This window comes from Leptinotarsa decemlineata, unplaced genomic scaffold, assembly GCF_025532065.1.
Source record: "Leptinotarsa decemlineata unplaced genomic scaffold, Ldec_3_MD MMD2_tig00000505_RagTag_RagTag, whole genome shotgun sequence".
NCBI lineage: Eukaryota > Metazoa > Arthropoda > Insecta > Coleoptera > Chrysomelidae > Leptinotarsa > Leptinotarsa decemlineata.
The window spans coordinates 461,193-479,056 of record NW_027412549.1 but is presented as its reverse complement, the minus strand read 5'-3'; the positions used below and the strand labels follow the sequence as shown (position 1 = coordinate 479,056).

The 17,864-nt window shown below is 32.2% G+C and overlaps 3 protein-coding genes across 9 annotated transcripts in view; 1 reads left to right on the top strand and 2 right to left on the bottom strand.

The window, feature by feature from the left end:
• LOC111504318 (bicaudal D-related protein homolog) overlaps window positions 1-2,644 on the top strand; it is a 126,657-nt gene extending 124,013 nt beyond the window's left edge. For all 4 annotated transcript variants that reach the window (XM_074173729.1, XM_074173730.1, XM_074173731.1 and 1 more), the window contains exon 8: window positions 653-2,644. In XM_074173729.1, the coding sequence (XP_074029830.1) occupies window positions 653-784 (132 nt within the window). In that variant the 3' untranslated portion in view covers window positions 785-2,644. The remainder of the gene's footprint in view (window positions 1-652) is intronic.
• LOC111504320 (uncharacterized) lies at window positions 1,404-13,266 on the bottom strand. Of its 2 annotated transcripts, XM_074173727.1 has the most exons (4): window positions 12,535-13,266; window positions 10,716-11,124; window positions 6,741-7,224; window positions 2,511-2,644 (listed from the first exon to the last, which is right to left on the bottom strand). In XM_074173727.1, exons 1-3 carry the CDS (start codon window positions 13,264-13,266, stop codon window positions 6,752-6,754), a joined length of 1,614 nt encoding a protein of 537 aa, XP_074029828.1. In that variant the 3' UTR covers window positions 2,511-2,644; window positions 6,741-6,751. The 2 variants fall into 2 exon arrangements, with proteins under 2 accessions (XP_023014609.2, XP_074029828.1); XM_023158841.2 differs by lacking the exon at window positions 6,741-7,224 and having other exon boundaries at window positions 1,404-2,644.
• An 89-nt stretch (window positions 13,267-13,355) lies between these two features.
• On the bottom strand, window positions 13,356-16,196 carry LOC141481710 (uncharacterized). 3 transcript variants are annotated; one of them, XM_074173733.1, is made up of 2 exons: window positions 16,004-16,196; window positions 13,356-13,901 (listed from the first exon to the last, which is right to left on the bottom strand). In XM_074173733.1, exons 1-2 carry the CDS (start codon window positions 16,022-16,024, stop codon window positions 13,356-13,358), a joined length of 567 nt encoding a protein of 188 aa, XP_074029834.1. In that variant the 5' UTR covers window positions 16,025-16,196. The 3 variants fall into 3 exon arrangements, with proteins under 3 accessions (XP_074029834.1, XP_074029835.1, XP_074029833.1); XM_074173734.1 differs by lacking the exon at window positions 16,004-16,196 and adding an exon at window positions 14,315-14,450; XM_074173732.1 differs by lacking the exon at window positions 16,004-16,196 and adding an exon at window positions 13,953-14,115.
• Between the last annotated feature and the right edge of the window lie 1,668 nt (window positions 16,197-17,864).

Genomic DNA, 17,864 nt, shown 5'->3' with positions numbered 1-17,864 from the left:
CATACTACCTGCAGTGAAATAAATAGCTGAAACTGTTGAACATCTGAAAGATTGTGTTTACAATGTTTACATTTCATTATTATGATGGCAGTAGAAAATTAGAGTCATTAGTGATTGTTTTGAATAATCTATTCAACAGGTTTTCTGCATTTTTTTTAATTTTGATAATCTGCTTCCACATACAAAAACTGCAAAATTATTTTCTCGACAGGCGTTTCACATTTCAACTATCTTTATACCAATTATTTAATCCAATGCATTGTTCAATTATATCTAACAAGGTGAACTTTCACTTTTAGTGAAAGTATAAATTCGGAAAAATCTTAACAGGGTGGATTATGATTACAACAAAGTATGAACACTTAGCTGTTTTCAGACTTTAGAAAATATCCCCAAATCTAGTATCATATATGCCGATTTCAAAAACTTGAGTTGCAAAATATATTCATTTGTAAAAACTCTCAGGATATTTATTTAAAAAGTGATAGGCACTGCTCAAAAATATGACTCTTTGTCGAATCAAAAGGTACTAATTTAATTTCCTGTGCTGATGAAAATCATGTAAATATCTAAAACAAATAGATGTTAACTGAAATTTAATATATTACATATTTGTGGCATTAAAATGAAATTAACCTGTTTTAATTTTTAGATGGATATGCACGAACTGTTGGATGAGCAGCTCAAAAATAAACTCTCGAATCAAGAAGTTAAAATGAGGAAAATAGACAGTGATCCTGTACCACCTCCGAGAAGGAAACTTTTGGGTTTTTTCGGTCGATAGCACATTGAGGAAAGTGAAAAGAATTTTTTTACAGATAGAATTGCTCATCCTGATAGGTAACTAAGCAATCCACATTACAGAGCAAGTATGAATCATTTGTTGGCCAGAGAAATACACGTCGACACGAGGACTTAAAATGTAAATGGTGTTTCACTAAAATAGTTTCAGGTTTTTCTCTGTTTTATATATTTACAAACAATAAACGACGGTAAGGTGTTTCTATTGACAGTGCAATATGGTCCAAAAAGTGTGTGTGAGCTTTATACTCACTCGGTACTATTGTATATAAATAATTTAGTAATAAAATATAACTCGAGATATACTGGTACAAAGGAGAACACCAATATGTGCGAATCCAGTTACTTCAGGTAATGGAGCATTCAGCAGCATAAAGTAACTGGGTTGTAAATGTTTTTTCATATAAGTCATCATTAAACTGGAAATCAATGCTTTGAGAACAAAAAATAAGACGGGAGTACTCACACACCTGTGTATCTTGCTTTTCGATTTCCAGAGGATAAATGTAAGTGGATCTCGAAAAAAATTTTATAAATGATTTTCAACACTAATTTCGTCTTGATTTTTATGTTGTATGTATATTAAATTTCGGCATATTAAGTATTTTTTTAATTTGTATTATATTTTTTCATAATTTTCAGGCATTTTTTAATTTAGTCATCACTTGTGTGATTTCTCATTTAGTGTGATTTTTTATAAGTATTTATCAGTAATTTGATTGTAGTATAATTTGAAATATTTTACCTGGCAAGGTATTCAGCAATTGTATCGAAACACTCTGTATAAACCAATTATCAGTACTTTGTGCAATTGAACCAAGATAAATAATTCGGAAAAAGTTTATGAATGAACTTATGATATAAAAAAAAAAGTTTTAATTTGATTATAAAGAATGAATATAAGGTGGTGATGTTCATATATTTATTAGCCTGTAGTTGTAAATTTAACTATAAAAACTGTGATTTTAATAAATTAAAACCTTTTAGTACTTAATAGTGTATTCTTAGTAGTGCAATTTATTATATAATTAATTGTTGTGTATGTAGACTCGATTAACTATTTATTTTAAATAATAAAAAATGAAATTTCACCTTTCAATAGAAGTTTCATTTACCAAAACTACATTTATTTCATGGCTTTTGATAGATAGATGTTCGTTTGTGCTTCTAATGCACACGTCAAGATGGGTACATACTAAAATATATTCAAAATAACATACAAATTACAATTAAAATGAATCAAACAAGGCAAAAGTGCACAACTCTATGAACAAATTATCAAAATAAAGATAATCATATTCCACTCATGTAACAACCCAGATCAGCATTAAAAATGTCAGCGATTGAGTAATTAACTGTCCTGTATAAAAGTAAAATATGTTTAATTTTGGTTTTGAAATTATTATAGGATAACCTCTTCAGATGTAAAGACAGCTTATTATAAATCCTAGGTGTGTAATAATTTACAGAATATTGGCTCTTCGTTAATCATACAAATTCAGGGGCTAGGAGAGCTGTATTTCTTGTGTTACAATGGAAAATTTCATTTGCAAAAGTTGGTTCTTGAAAACAAAACGGTAAGTCACAAAGATTGTTATTCACATTGAAATGAAACTGTTCTCAAAGCTCGATAAAAAAAGTAGTAAATAAATCCATTAAGAAGGAACATCCTTAAGGCCCAAAGCAAACCAGAAAATAAAACCAGAATCGAGATATTCCACATCTATATTGTGCCAGTTACATAAAGTAAACCTTAAAAAGACTTGTCCCAAATAGGACACATTATAATTAATACAATTAATGCTTAATTCTTTAACTGCTGGTAGCATTTCCATGTTCAACCCTGCAACAAAAAAAATTGTAAATATATATTCAGATTGTACTATTGAGTATTGAAAATAAGTAAATTACTGATTTCCCAAACTCAATAACTGTAAAAACTATTCTTATTGTACTTTCTACCAACCAAATTGGTATCACCCAATTCGAACTCAAATTTATATCTAGATAGGTGAACTTTTAGTTGATATCAATGAGCATAATCACTAAAAATCATTTCTTCACTGGAGGAAACGATTCTGATTCATGCAGATTTTTGGCAACTTGATGTATTTATTATTTCACAAAGTCATCACTTAGACCATTAATTTTGAAAACAATCTTCAAATATTCTTTTTAGCATGAGCCACTTGGACCCAGGAGTTGAAATCTCATCTCGCAACCCACACCTTATATTTTTTTAAACAAATTCAAGAGAATTCAAGTCAAGAACATTACTCCAAATATTGTGCATATAGAGTGTGTGTGATTTCAAACCGCAACAACGAAAAGGGCCATTAGGCATATTTTTTATTGGAAAAGTGAATAGCCCATTCGATTCGAGCATATTTCAAACCTCTACATACCTTATAGATCGCGTTAGTTATACGATAATAAATTCCCAAATTCATAATTTTTTGACCCTATAACAAAGTGTATGCTTCAAAGAAAAGGTGAAGTACCCTTCGAAATGAGAAACACATGAAATATTGTATGATTTTTACTATGAAAGAGTTTTACAAAAACCGCCACACATGTTTTGCTATACAATAGCTATTGTATAGCGAAACACGTGTAACATGAAATATTCAAATACGAAGTTTCATCATCGTAACAGGTACAAATAGATGTCCCTAGTTCAACCAAAAATCAAAAGTTGAAATTTTTTTATCCATATCGTTTGATTTTTTGGTATAATAAACTGTCAATCAAAAATTGTAAAAATACCCCTTTATATGCTTTTTTCAACATTTGTCTCAACCCGTGACAAATTTTGACAAAAACCTTATGATTTCATATTAAGTTGTCTCTTTTTGACAGTTAGGTATTTGGTGAAGAGAGTTATAAAAGGATTTTGCGAGTTTTCAAAATTTTATGATGCACTGTTTGGAACCTTTGGTGTAATAATGAATATTACTGGAGTCTTTTCCCCAACACCAAATCGTTATTTTTAAACCTTGACACGTGTTTCGATCACCAAGTGATCATCTTCAAAGAGGAAGATTAAAACTAATCTTCCACTTTGAAGATTTAAAAATAACGATTTGGTGTTGGGGAAAACTCCAGTAATATTCAGTTTTCAAAATGGTAAATCTCAACTTAGTCGAGTGAAATGAGATTGTGCGCTTTGTTGGTGATAATGCTCGATCAATGAGAGTGGCCGCGGAAGAATTCAACAGAAGAAGATCGTAAACCAATTCACCATACAACCGTCTCCAGGATCAATACATTATTCAATAGAACTAGGAGAATAAATGAAACACATGTAACGAGACAAAGAGGGAATATAGAGATAGAAAGACAAATTTTAGAGATTATTCAAGATAACCCGAAAAATAGCTTGCTGCAGATTTCACGAGATTTACACGTTAGTATATGTAAAATACGTACATGTTTGAAAAAACAAAGTTATTTGCTTCAAACCCAAAATCATACACATGTTAGAAAGAGGCGATGAGGAACGAAGGTTGGAATTCTGTTTATTCTGCCAAGGTGAATATTTAAATAATAATAACTTTCTGGGCAATATTCTCTTTACCGATGAGGCGACATTTACCACTATCGGTACAGTGTCCACTCAGAATTCCAGATACTGGGCAAGGGAGAATCCACACTGAATGATAAATGCAAAAAGACGATATTCACAAAAAAATCAATGTCTGGATAGGAATATTCAAAAACCGTACAATAGGCCTAGTGTTTTTTGAAAACACACTAAACGATGGAGGATTTCTTAATTTTTTGACAACGAAATTCTTGGATTTCATGGAAAAACTACTCATTGAAGAACGCAGAAATGATTTATTTCAGCCAGACGGTGCCTCCGTTCACAATGTGATATCTTGATAAAAATTTCAGGAAGATGGATTGGAAGGAACAGCCCTTTCATTTGTTGGCCCCCTCGATCACCAGACCTGACTCCATTAGATTTTTTCTGTGGGGATATTTGAAAGAAAGTGTTTATAGAAATAGACCACGAAATTTGAATGAATTGAAGGAGAAGATAAGGCAAAAGTGTTGTGAAATAACACCAAGCCAATGTGCTCATTCATGCTAATTTAGATTTTTATTGAAAATTATTTATTATAAAAGTAAATCATCTCCCAAGTATCAATTAACAACACACCAGGCAACGAGCTTCGAGCGGTGGCAACCGGGCCTGTAGTTGGAGATTATGAATCGCTGCCATCGTCGCCAGCACTCCCTTGTCGCCGAGTCGACTGATATGACGTCAAGCTTGACCATATTCAACTATTAATTTGAGTGGGAAGATAAAGAGTGAAATTTAAATTTTTTTGCAGATGTACTATTTGAAACATAAACTTTCAAATAATGAAATTAAAAAAAATTGTTAAATGAGCCCATTGAGGAAGACCCGCCAGAATTTGAGACGACTTTATGAAAATTGTATAGAGTTTGAAGGAGTATATATTGAAAACTCCAATATCTGACTGTTCCATTTATCATTTAATTTATTTCTGGTGTTGGTAATTTTTCTAAAATGAAAAACACGTTTTCAACTTTTGATTTGTTGATTTTAATTAAATTAGATACAACTCCATGAAACGATTTCAACCTATGTAACTTCGTAGCTGAGTATGTAAAGTATTATTTCATTGAATGGTTACTTCATCTTTTCTGTAAAGTTCATTGAACTTCATACAGGGTCAGTCAAAAAAAAATGGATTTGGAAATTTGTCATCATATAACTAACATCCTGTATGGGATATTGGACTGAAACTTGAAATCCAGATGTTCGAAATATTCCCAAATCAGTGGGGTATCCACTTTTCCGATAAAAAATGGCTAATGGTCCTTTTCAAAATTTCAACCCATTTTGCAGGTCATAGTAAGCCTTGAAAATGAGAATAATTCATATCTGTCAACATATTTGTATAGAGTTCCTCGAGTACCATAATTTGAAACTGTCAATTTTCAAAATGGGTTCACGGGTTCCAAAATAACAGGGTGTTGCGGTTTGAAATCGCATGCACTGTATCCATCGATATGCAACAAAGAAGTTAAAAAATTTAAACCTTCCAAATCAAAAGCAAAGTCGATAATGAATTACAATTTAAAAGTAGTCTTCCTACAAACAGGACATTCATTTTTTGAATAAATTCAAGACATTTTCAAACTATCTAAAAATTTAAGAAAATGCTGCAACATTTTTGTACTTAAATTCAAAAGGTTTTTTTTCAAGTAGTTTTTCAGAATATCTTCTACATTACAAAGTGTATGATTCCTCAAGAATAGTTGGTGCCTGTATTTTAAGGATGTAGCAAGATTAATGTGATACTAAATTACTGTATTTCAATAACAAGAAAAGAAATTTTATATTTTCAGTGTATTTCACCTGATTACCTGATTGGCGAAACGTAAGTCAAAAAAAATGTTTTCACAGTTCTGGTTATGGCAAAAGTAATTTCGTGAAATTCATTCTACGCTAGTTCCTGTTCTATCCATTAAAGTTAACTGCAAAAATAAAGTAACTTACAAGTAAGTTCTATAGTGCATATTGCAATCCTCTGTATATTAAATCTAAATCGAGAAAAAACAATAATTAATATAAATAGAAAGTGATATTTAAATTATGAATTTAAGTTTTTCAAAACTCTACTAGCTTTCACAGTATGAAAACCTCTACATTCGAAACAAACCATTCCATGCTAATTTCAGTAGTAAAACATCTTGGTGCTCGTAAGGAAATTTTACTTAAAAAACTAGATCTCTTGGACCGACTTTTGTTGAAATACCTGAAACCAGTTTGGCTATAGTAACGATTCAACTCAGCACAACATTTTCCGCATTATCACATAACAAAACGTGAAACATCGGCCACCCCAAGTTGATAAAACCGTTGGGCATCGATCCTGGAGTACCGTAAACAGCATACTTACAAACAATCTGTTCAAGCATCCTTTGCTTCCCTACACACTTTCTTCGTCTTCAAAGGACACTCCAACTCATGCGCAGCTACCCTCTTGATTCCGGCGCGATAAACACAGCTCTCTGATTCATATAGACAGGGCAGCTCCATCGATTCGGTCATCTTCTCCAGGAAATGATTCCTCGTTCCTTCGATCTTGCCCTCACATGACGGGCACTTTTCAAGCTTCGTTTTGCAGACATTGCACAGCGTGTGTCCTGTGACGCACTGGAGGATCGGCGGAGCCATATAATCCTTGCAGATAGGGCACTCGAACAGCCGTCGCAATATCTTGTCAGTGTGCGAATCACGCGGTTCCAGAATGCTGATCTTGAAGGACATCTTGTTGGAACGGAAAGTGCGACGAACACAGTCTCGGGCCATCTTGGTGGTGAGGCGACGGAAAATGGCTTTTCTCTTTTGCCGATACGTGTGATCCGCGATTTTGCACACGCCTTAAAGGAACAACTATTTATTCAATGGAAATATGTCAGATTTAGATGATGAGGTCCTTTACTTAAGGTCTAAGGCTTTCGCACAAAGGTACTCGTTTAATTAAAACTTCAGTATGTATCTTTCGTCAATATAGTAATTTATTCAATGAAGAAAAGAGAAATGAAACTTTCTTTTGAAAATGTCCGTATAGGACGAAACTGCAGTAACGTTAGTTAGAAATAAAAGTGGTAAAAAACATAGAAAGTTTCATTTTTCTTTTCTTCATTATGATTTCCGACCACGTAGTAGCGGCTACATCCATCAATTTAGTTTATTCAAGTTTTCAAAGCTAATTTAGAAAAAGAGCAACCTTTGTAACATTACAATTACAGCCCTTCAACATATTTGTGAGGTTTTATCAATTTTTCTGTGACAATTGAAAAAGTAGTAGACACGCCTCCTAACCAATCACAGAAAACCAGATACATAACTTACTACCTTCGAGGCCGATCACAGATGAGCAAATTCATAATTTTACAGTTGTGTTTCAATTATTTTCGATCTTGAGAATCTACTTCTCAATTTTGAATATGTTCTCAAACATAATACTTAATCATTAAACTGACAGTTCTTGAAATATTATAGTTTCTAGTATAAAACAAAAATTTAATCTTGGACTTGGGAAGTGAAAACGAGCATACTCCACCAAAAGTTTGTAATGTGGTGAAAGAACTAATATTTTCACATAAGAATAAAATTAGAATACAGTAGAACCCCGTTTATCCGAGTCGTGTTTAACCGAGCTCCGGATTAACCGATATTATGTACTGGGTGAGTTAAGCTTGGGATTCGGTGCACGCTTCCACTATTCAAAAATCTTGGTCAAAAGTTATTGACTCTGAGGACTTTTATGACATTGAAGAAGATATTCCATTGAATGATTTGGCTTCTAAATTGAAAAGCCGTGAAGGTTCCGGTTCTGTCAATGAGACATAGAAAATCAAGGAAGAAGAAAAAAGTTTGTTTGAAGTAATACGAGCATTAGAGGGTTACGAGAATGTGACGGATGCCTTGCAGGAAACCAGAGAAGTCGATGACGATGACGAAGTGGTAGATGAAGAGCCTGCCACTAAGATATCCCATCAAGAAGGTTTTGCTGCTTTAGAAAAGGCTTTAATTTATATTGAGCAGCAACCAGAGGCAACACCTGCTGATCTACTTCTTAATAGATGGCGGAATATTGCAGCGAGAAAAAGAGGATGCAATATGAAACAGAAGTGAATAGATAGTTATTTTACTGTTTTGTAATGTACTTATCTACATTCCACATATCTATTAACATAATTAATGTTTTATTGGGCGAATAATAAATAAATCCGGATTATTAGAGTTTTCATTTATCCGAAATGGCTTCCCTCCCTATTACCTCGGATAACCGGGTTCTACTGTAGTTATAAATCGCATAAAATGTATGTTATTCTACTCACAAGAAATTGGCTATTACTAGCTCAAATAATTTGAGACGCTTGCCTTCGGCATGGTCGAAAAACTTCATTTTCACAAGTAATGGCCACATTTCCTGCACTTTGAATTATATACTATTTTACCACCTCTATTAAATACTACTAGAAATATGAATGCTGTTTGAAGTTTCTGAACTAACTCAAAACGATTCATACAAAAAAATGCATATCCATCAATATACGTTTTGAAATATCTCTTTTATATAAAGTAAAACCGCTAGAATTCAAAATAGTGACTTTTAGTTGACAAAAGCATTACTTTTTTTTAATCCCTTCCCCTTTTCATTAAGAGACATACAAGGTAATATTTTTCAAATTCAATGCAAAAGAATTTATCCAAATTACTGACTATAGATCTAATTATTGCTTGAGTATATCTCCATTGAATTAGTTTATATACAGGGTGTAACATAAGTACGTTAAAATATTCAAGTGACGTATTCCTGAGACAATTTTAAGAAAAAAAGTCTATATGAACTTATGTCCGAAATTGCTTCGTTTCGGAGATACGGGCTGTTGAAATTGAATTTTTTTTTTGTTTTTTGAAAATAACTCTTGCAAAAAATAAGTTATTTGCACGAAATTCGGTACACGGATTTTTTGACGTGGGAAATCATAATTTCGTATTAATTTTCATGTAACATGTAGAGGGCGCTGCGCACGCTCTCATTATTTATTTCAAATTGCCCTAAATTTTTTGACAGTAAACTTTTGGGTACCGAATTTCGTGCAAATAACTTATTTTTTTGCAAGAGTTATTTTCAAAATGCGAACAAAAAAATTCAATTTCAACACCCCGTATCTCCGAAACGAAGCATTTTCGAACACAAGTTCATATACACTTTTTTTCTTAAAATTGTCTTAGGAATACGTCACTTGAATATTTTAACGTACTTATGGTACACCCTGTATAGAACATTTTGAAATAGATTCAAAATGTATGTTTTTGTTGCGTTTTAAAGGTATAAGTCACTCAAAATAATAATAAAACTTCATAGTCAATATGATTCAATTGAAATATGTGAATTATATTAAAAGCAATATAGATTTACGAAAACATTAAAACAACAAAACATGAAAAAAGTTAAACGAGAGACCATGAATTGTTGACAGTCTTCGCCATATTGAAGAATATAGAAAGTAACTCATTTTTGGACATTAATCAAGATACCCAGTATAGAAGTCTTGGTGTTCTTGAAAACTTAATTTTTATCGAGCACCAAATATAAAATATTTGAATTGTGAATAACAGACTTTTTATTATCATTTCAGTCTTAAGGCTTTTAACTTTTATATAATAAAAATGATATATTTTCAATGAAAATCAAGTAATGAACCGTTTCATTTTCTGAAAGATCAGAAAGAGTGAAGAGAAAGACAAATACTTTTCAGTAAATTATACCTTGATGATAGTGATAAAAATGTCTCCATAGTATGCTTTTTCTTGTACTGGTATAATTTAAAAAAATCTCAATCAAAGATTCATTGACAACAAAGCCTAATAAAGAAAATGAGAAATTAAGTTATGTTGTTGAAATATTTTATATGTTAAAATGTTTTTTTCGTTAACCTGCTGTCACACCCCTACGAACGACAGCCCTCGGAAGTCGAAACTTGTGTGAGCTAAGGACTAACGAGGTCTTACCCTTTAACGTGTGATTCGTTGGATGTTAGGAATCAGACACAAAAATAAATAAAAAATTCAACAAAGGTTCAATCCATTGAAAAATTTTGCTAATTCATTCAATCTTTTAAAAGACTGATAATGCTTCAATTAGGTTCTTCAACAAATTAATTAACCATACGAAAAAATCTGAGAGATGCAAATTATTATCTCTGACCATAAGCAAAAAGTAGTTGTGATAGGTACACAGTTTTTTGTTAATGTGTTGTCTTTTATTTTATTGTATTATTAACTAAAAATTATCCTTGTTATTACAATATTTGAGAACAGGCTCAAAAATTTCACTTTTCAAGTATATACTTACCTATGGAACATTTTGCACAGTGTTCTTTATCATTGAACAGAATTATCTTCTGATTGGTGGAAATTATTGAATACTTCTTATTATCAGCTTGCAATTTCACCTCATATCTGTGTTGATCTGGTTCTAAGGAGCAAACACTTATCCCGAAAGAACAATCATCAAAATCAAAAAATATCAAATACGTTTTTCCATCTTTCACTAAGACATCCACATTATAATATCCATAGACGTCCTTTATCATTAAATTATTGAAATGGAAATTGGTAATGTGATTTTCTTTGAAGTGATTGCTGATTGCCTGCAATTTTACTTTTTCGTGACATTTCGCTACTGGACAAGTTATTTCATCATCTGAAATTTCAACTTTCTCTGTCTTTTCTTGACCAACAAGTTTCAGATTTGCCACCACCTGGAAAAAATATTATTTCAGTTGGGTGGAAAACAAATATTTGAAATATAGGACTCAAGATTCATGAAAACTATTGAGAGAAGATCCTAATCTTCCCAATTGTTTCTCGTGTGGAAAACAAATATTTGAAATATAGGACTCAAGATTCATGAAAACTATTGAGAGAAGATCCCAATCTTCTCAATTGTTTCTCGTGTTAGTTATCTCAGACGTCTGTTATGTGGTAATTCACTTATTACTTTTCTGTGCCTAAAAACTTTTGATATTGATATAAAACTTCAAGTATGTTATATTGAATTACAATAAAGATAATGTTATCATTTATCGATCATTTTTGGATAACTTTGAAGAGATACCTGTTTATATTTGATTCTAGTTAATTTGCAGATATTATCAATATAAAATGCTTCTTTACTGTTTTTAAAATGATATGGTTCATTTTTATAACTTGCCCAAGTAAGTTTTTACTTTTCTTCGAATACGCAACAGCAGCCACGAATTGCACAAAAAAATGAAAGAGAATCTTCGATTCAGTTATGGATATGAAAAGCTTTTGACCCATAAATGAATAATGCAAATTAATCCTTTTACTGTAACCAAAACATAAGTCGCCTACATTAAAATGCTTCTAAAAAATAGCAAATATTTTTATTCCTGTAAAATTCCCCGAAGAGACATCTCAAATATATCAATTACTGACATCTTCAGATGATTTCAAATTATATGTCAAAAGTGCATTCAAAATATATCTTACATATGTCATTCAAAGATATATTGAAGATGTCTTTCAAAGATATCGCAGATATTTGTAACAAAAGATATTTTCGACGCGTCTTAGGACATTATTGCATAAATTAGGGACATTCTTAAAATTTAAGTTATGTTTTGAAGTGTACATCTTCAAAATGTTTTTTGAGGCATCTTCGTGCTATAAGAACCAAATTGTGGGGGTACCAAAATCTATGGTACAGGAAATAGTTTGATAAATAACAGGGTATCAGGAAAATACACTTGAAGAAGCAAGAAAAAAACTTTAAAGAGATCGTCTAAAAAAATTGGAAGAATTGCTTCAACCCAGCAAGAATTCGTTCAGAATAATTACAAGGTTACTGGACATTGTTCATTCAGAAACCTTAATAAAAAAATACTTTAGCAGCAGGCTGTATAACAAAAGAACAGAGATATCTCGTCATGTTTCATGCAAATATGAGCCACTGGATGACACAAGGTAAGTAATTTATGGACAACCCAAACTTGGACCTAAATTTTTTCCAGAAGAATGTGACAAAGATCCAATAAAGGGCCTTCTTAACCTAGTACAGGGAAAAAAATAAATAATTCCGGGAGGCTGCAGTCTTTTCTAAAAAAAAAACAGTACATTTAAAACAATTGAAATAGTAAAAGACAAACCTCTTCCAATATGTAGTTTCTAGTATTCTCTATTTGAGCTTCGCAAGAAGAACACTTCTCTGATTTAACTTTGCAGCTGTTGCACATTGTATGTCCAGATAAGCATTCGTAAATAGGCGGTGCCATCTGTTCTTCACAACTGGGGCATTTCAGCATGTTGCTGAGAGCAGAATTCTCTTCTTCCTTGACAACCTTCTCTACTTCTTCATCATCATTCACCTCATCTATAATAACATCTTTACCCATTAGGAGTTCATCCAATTCATCTTCAGCTTCAATTTTCTCATCAACAACATTTACAGTACAGGTGACGGTGCTTCCACCGAATGTACGTTTGATCATTTCTCTATCGATTTTGGTATGAACATGTTTCAGTATACCTTTCCTGTTATTCCTGTAGATGTGAAAGTTATATTTGCACTCTCCTAACAAGCATTTGTAGCAATGCACTTTTTCATTGAAAGGAACTATGTTCTGCTCAGAAACAATAATGGAATGTGGTTTTTCTTTTGAGCCAAACACCATTTCAAACTGCTTATCAGCAGTACCAAATGAACACACAGAAATTCTGAATCTGTCTACGTCATTATCAAAGAATACCACGTAGCATTTATCTTCCTTTTCTAAAACGACCATGCCAGTCTTGGTGTGTACATTTTCACGAATCATTGTGTTTGTCTGGAAAAATTTAATGTGTTTCTCTTTGAAATGGGCAGCAATCTTATCGTACATTACATGTTCAACGCAATCTGGTGCTATGCATATCAACGTACGATATTTACAATTTCTCTCATGTTCTCTCACCTCTTCCCACTCTATCTTTAAGGGACAACCCTATAGATGCAAGGGAATTTCATGAATTTTGCCAAATTCTCATACATAACAGCTCTCATTTTGAAACGAGTGTAAATTGTACATCTGCCACATTTATATTTTGCATCTACCTCGGATATGATGTACACTGGAGGGTAGGAAAGGTACTGATTGCAAAGTGAACACTTCAATAATTTCACAATATCCTCTGTCAAGACCAAGTTGGTGCTCAAATCTGGTTTGGAAACTTCATCAGTAAGTTTCTCGAAAGCTTCAGCATCAGCAGAAACTTTGTCAGAAAGTGTGTCATTAACTTTGTCGACAATTTCATCACTAACTTTGTCGGCAATTTCATCACTAACTTTGTCGGCAATTTTATCACTAACTTTGTCATCTAACTTGACATGATCTTCTTTGAATTCTTTGTCAGACATGGTATCATTAACTTTCTCATCAACTTCATTGAGAACTTCATTCTTGACACAAACTTCATCCTTGATAGGAACTTCATTCTCAATGGGAACCTCATTAGAAACTTCGTCAGAGACGTCCATCTGAAATGGTGATATTGAGAAAGTATTAAAAATTGATGCTATTTCAAGTACAGGTACTAAACCTAAGTGATTCATAAAAGAGAATGAAATAATCTGATTCAATAAAATGTACTGTAGGAGTACCCCGAGATTCTGTACTTATTTAATTTTCATAGACGCTATTAAAAGAATATATATTTCAGATGATGGGATGTTGAAATATGTAAATGATGGCATGTTGAAATATGTAAATGACATAAACTTCATCATTTCACAAAATCAATTCAAACAACTTGTTGTCAACTGCCATAAAAGCATCACAGTAATTTAGTGATTATCACAAACAGCAAAAACTAGTTACATGCAATTCAAGAAATTCTGTGTCTTATTTACACATCAATAACACATATTTATTCACCAATACGAAAACTCACTTGGAAACTCCGTGCACATATTTTTTTCCAAATTAGTCACTTTTTGTATGCAATTCAAAATATAAGAGTCAAAGTTTCAATAATTGTATTAACTCCCTTTGCCATGGCATGATGCAGTCAACCCTTCAATATTGTTTGATTGATTGATCAGGATACATAAAATGTGTCAATAAGTTTGGTCATATATTGGGTACAGACATAAAACCACAGTTGACAATAATGAAATGCTTCAAGAAAAAATTGAAAATAATTTTTCAGCCTTTTACAGCATTGACAAATTTTTAAATTTTTTATGCTTATTTGCATTTTTTCACTTTGATTTCTCAAGATATTGCCAACAAATAGTAACAAATGCTCTATTGAAGTGAAAATATCATTCACATCATTCTAAAAATGGAATAATTTGGTGATTTTTTTTTTTATTGAAAACATTCAAGATAGGTGAATAAAGGTCAGTAGTGAATATAAGGTGCCATTTTACTTATTTTCATTACCAGAAGCGGTTTCAGGAAATAGACGATTTTTCAAAAGTTTGAACTTTTAGATGTCTGTATCTCCGAAATTTAACTGGAGTACCTCATTTTGACTTCAGACTCGTGATCAGCAGACAAAACTGAGCAAGTCAAATATATTTTTCTCTAAAGCTCAAGCTGCGTATCCGAATAACTATCATAATTTGTAGTTGAGAATGTGTGTACATGGTAACTTATAAATAGCACTTTAATGTACATATACCAGATCAACTTTTCTATTCCGAAGTCAGATCAACAATGTATAAATGGCATAAAAAATACCTGGGTATAATTTACTCCGAATCCCTCAAAAAAAAAACAACTGATATTAGTAAGAAATTAAAAATTCAATAGAGTCGTGAATTGAATACAGAACCTAGTTAAAAAAAGGGGGCCTGTTTTCAAACTAGCAAGTACCTATTCATTGTTACCCATACAACTTGGTTGATGAAATGTGCATCAAGGAAAGTATTGCATTTCTGGTGATTGGTAAAGGTGCTTGTTTTTGGATTTATTCTACCCTAAAGGTTCCAGTTTTACCGTTTATTAATATATTACCTAATTTGTTGTTAAAATATTAGTCTTGAAAAAGTTACATGTATCTGTCAGATTTGCAATATTGGAACATGGAATAAATCCAAGAATTTCCGTTTCCTCTTTGAAGTGTATGGACGTATAGGATTTGTGTAGTAATAGTTCAGTCGTTTGTGTGTTTGCCGTCGGAAGACGTGCAAGCAATATATGAAATAAAGAAACATTAATAAGAAGTTCAGTATTGCATAAGTTCCCTTAGTGTATATTACACAACGGAAAAAGAGCTGTTCATATAGAGCGGACAAGTCTAAGACCATTAAATTAACGAAGAAAATAAACTCAGGAATGAGTCACAATACAAATGTTCATCCTAACCTCACAAATATTATCTACTCTAGTAACTTGTTAAATGATGGTGTAAGAATCTTCTATCGCGATTCCATAAAAAAATACACAATTATGAACTTATGGAATTAAATAATTGAGGCATAATATTTGCCAGCTTTACCCACTTCCGCAGTCTCATTTCCGGTACCTGTTATAATTTAATGTTTTATTTTATCTGAATGGTGTCAACGTTTAGCGGTATTTATATTTTACTTGTGACCTGAAAACCAAAAATTATTATTTGAATTTACCCTACCTTGTTCTCAGTTTCTTCCATTAGAAAATATTAAAACTTCAAATTAAATTTTTAAAATCAATTTTCACAAGCCAGTCTAAAAATTCCAATGGCGTATGGATGGTACACGATGTTGTCACATCAACTTTTTTTGGGTGAGACAGCAATGATAAAGTAGGGATATGAGCATTCTGTGATGACGGTGTCACCCAACGATTTGACATGTATAGATTGAGAAGTAAATAAACACATCTGTTTAAAACAAAATTGGTCGTCTGTTATTCTGATTGACTATGGACTGTCATTCTAAAAATTGGCTTCTTGAAAATGTCAAGTTGATCGTGTTTTGTTTACCAGTGAAGTTTCATAACAGTGGAATCAGTATGTGTATTTTTGGGAAAGAAAGTTTTTGGTCTTCTACTTCTCCACGAATCCACTCATGCCATCGATGACAGTACGTAAATAACATTCATTCACTTATTTGATTAAATCCCAGCCATAGGAATCTTGTTTAAATTGAAAGGATATATTTTTACAGCTACCAACTGAGTCATGGCCGGTGGGAAAAATCGTATCTGCGTTAAAGTTTGGATCGGTGTATGACAAAGAAAATATTAAACTCCATCACTAACTGAATACGGTCGTGAATTTGGATGTTTACGGATTTGAAACGTATTCATGATGATACAAAACTGATGTTGGTTTTGAACTGTTTTGAAACAAAATTTGACGTTACATCACGTCAGTTGTCAGATTCTGCTTTATTTTGATCATTATAGTTTATAAATTGCTGAAAGCTTTTTATCAAATACGTTGTAAGGATGTATAAAATAAAGCTGTATGCACAAATCCGATTCTAATTGAGGTTGGCGAAAATTAAAAAGTTTGTTTTCATTATTGAATTTGACATCTGACACAAATTGAATCATTCCATTATTATTATTATTAATGACGTCACTACGAATCGTTTTTGAATACACACTCGAATACGACTAGACGCCGGAAAACGCCTTATAATAATAATGTCTTTTATTTACCAAGGTAAAGAAGAGAGTACATAAAGGAAAATTCAATGGGTTTGGTAAAATCCTGGAATCCTATAACGATCAAAATAAAAAGTAGAAAATGATGTAAATTCCGTTTCAAAACCAAGCTAAGATGTTTTCTGGCGTTCAATCGTATTCGATCATGTATTCAAAAACGATTCTTAGTGACGTCATTAATAATAAGATTCGTCAGAATAAAATGATTTAATTTATGTGAGATGTCGAATTCAATAATAATAACAAATTATTCAATTTTCTCTATTCTCAATCAGAATCGGATTGGTGCATACATTTGTTTTCATTATTATTACAAATGTAGTTACATTTTTGAAGTCAGTGTACCAGAATTCTTTCTTCTATTCAAAATATGGGCTAACAACAAAAAAAAGAAGACTGAAAAGTGACAAAGCGTAATATAGCGTTATATTCTATGGTAGAAAATTATATTAAAAAAATGCAAACCCGTATTTTCTAACAAGTTCGTTCGACATCTTGTGCACAAATAAATGCAAACGACTATTCTCTTGCTAGTTAACGCATCAGAGCAGAAACATAGTAGTGTGGAGTGTTCTATCGCGTCATAACCCCACCACCGTTCTGACGCCGATCGGGAATCGACCGATCGCCATCACGACAAATCGCGTCCCGATACACTGTACTTCAGTTTAGTAATACAATTCTAAACATAATGAATATATGGAAACGATATAATTGTGGCGCGTCACGACACAATAATATAATTCCGGCTTTACACACATGACATTTTCAAAATTTACAGTGTAATATGTGATAGAAAATCAAGTATCTGAAATGACTTTTGAATTCTTCATCTGGAT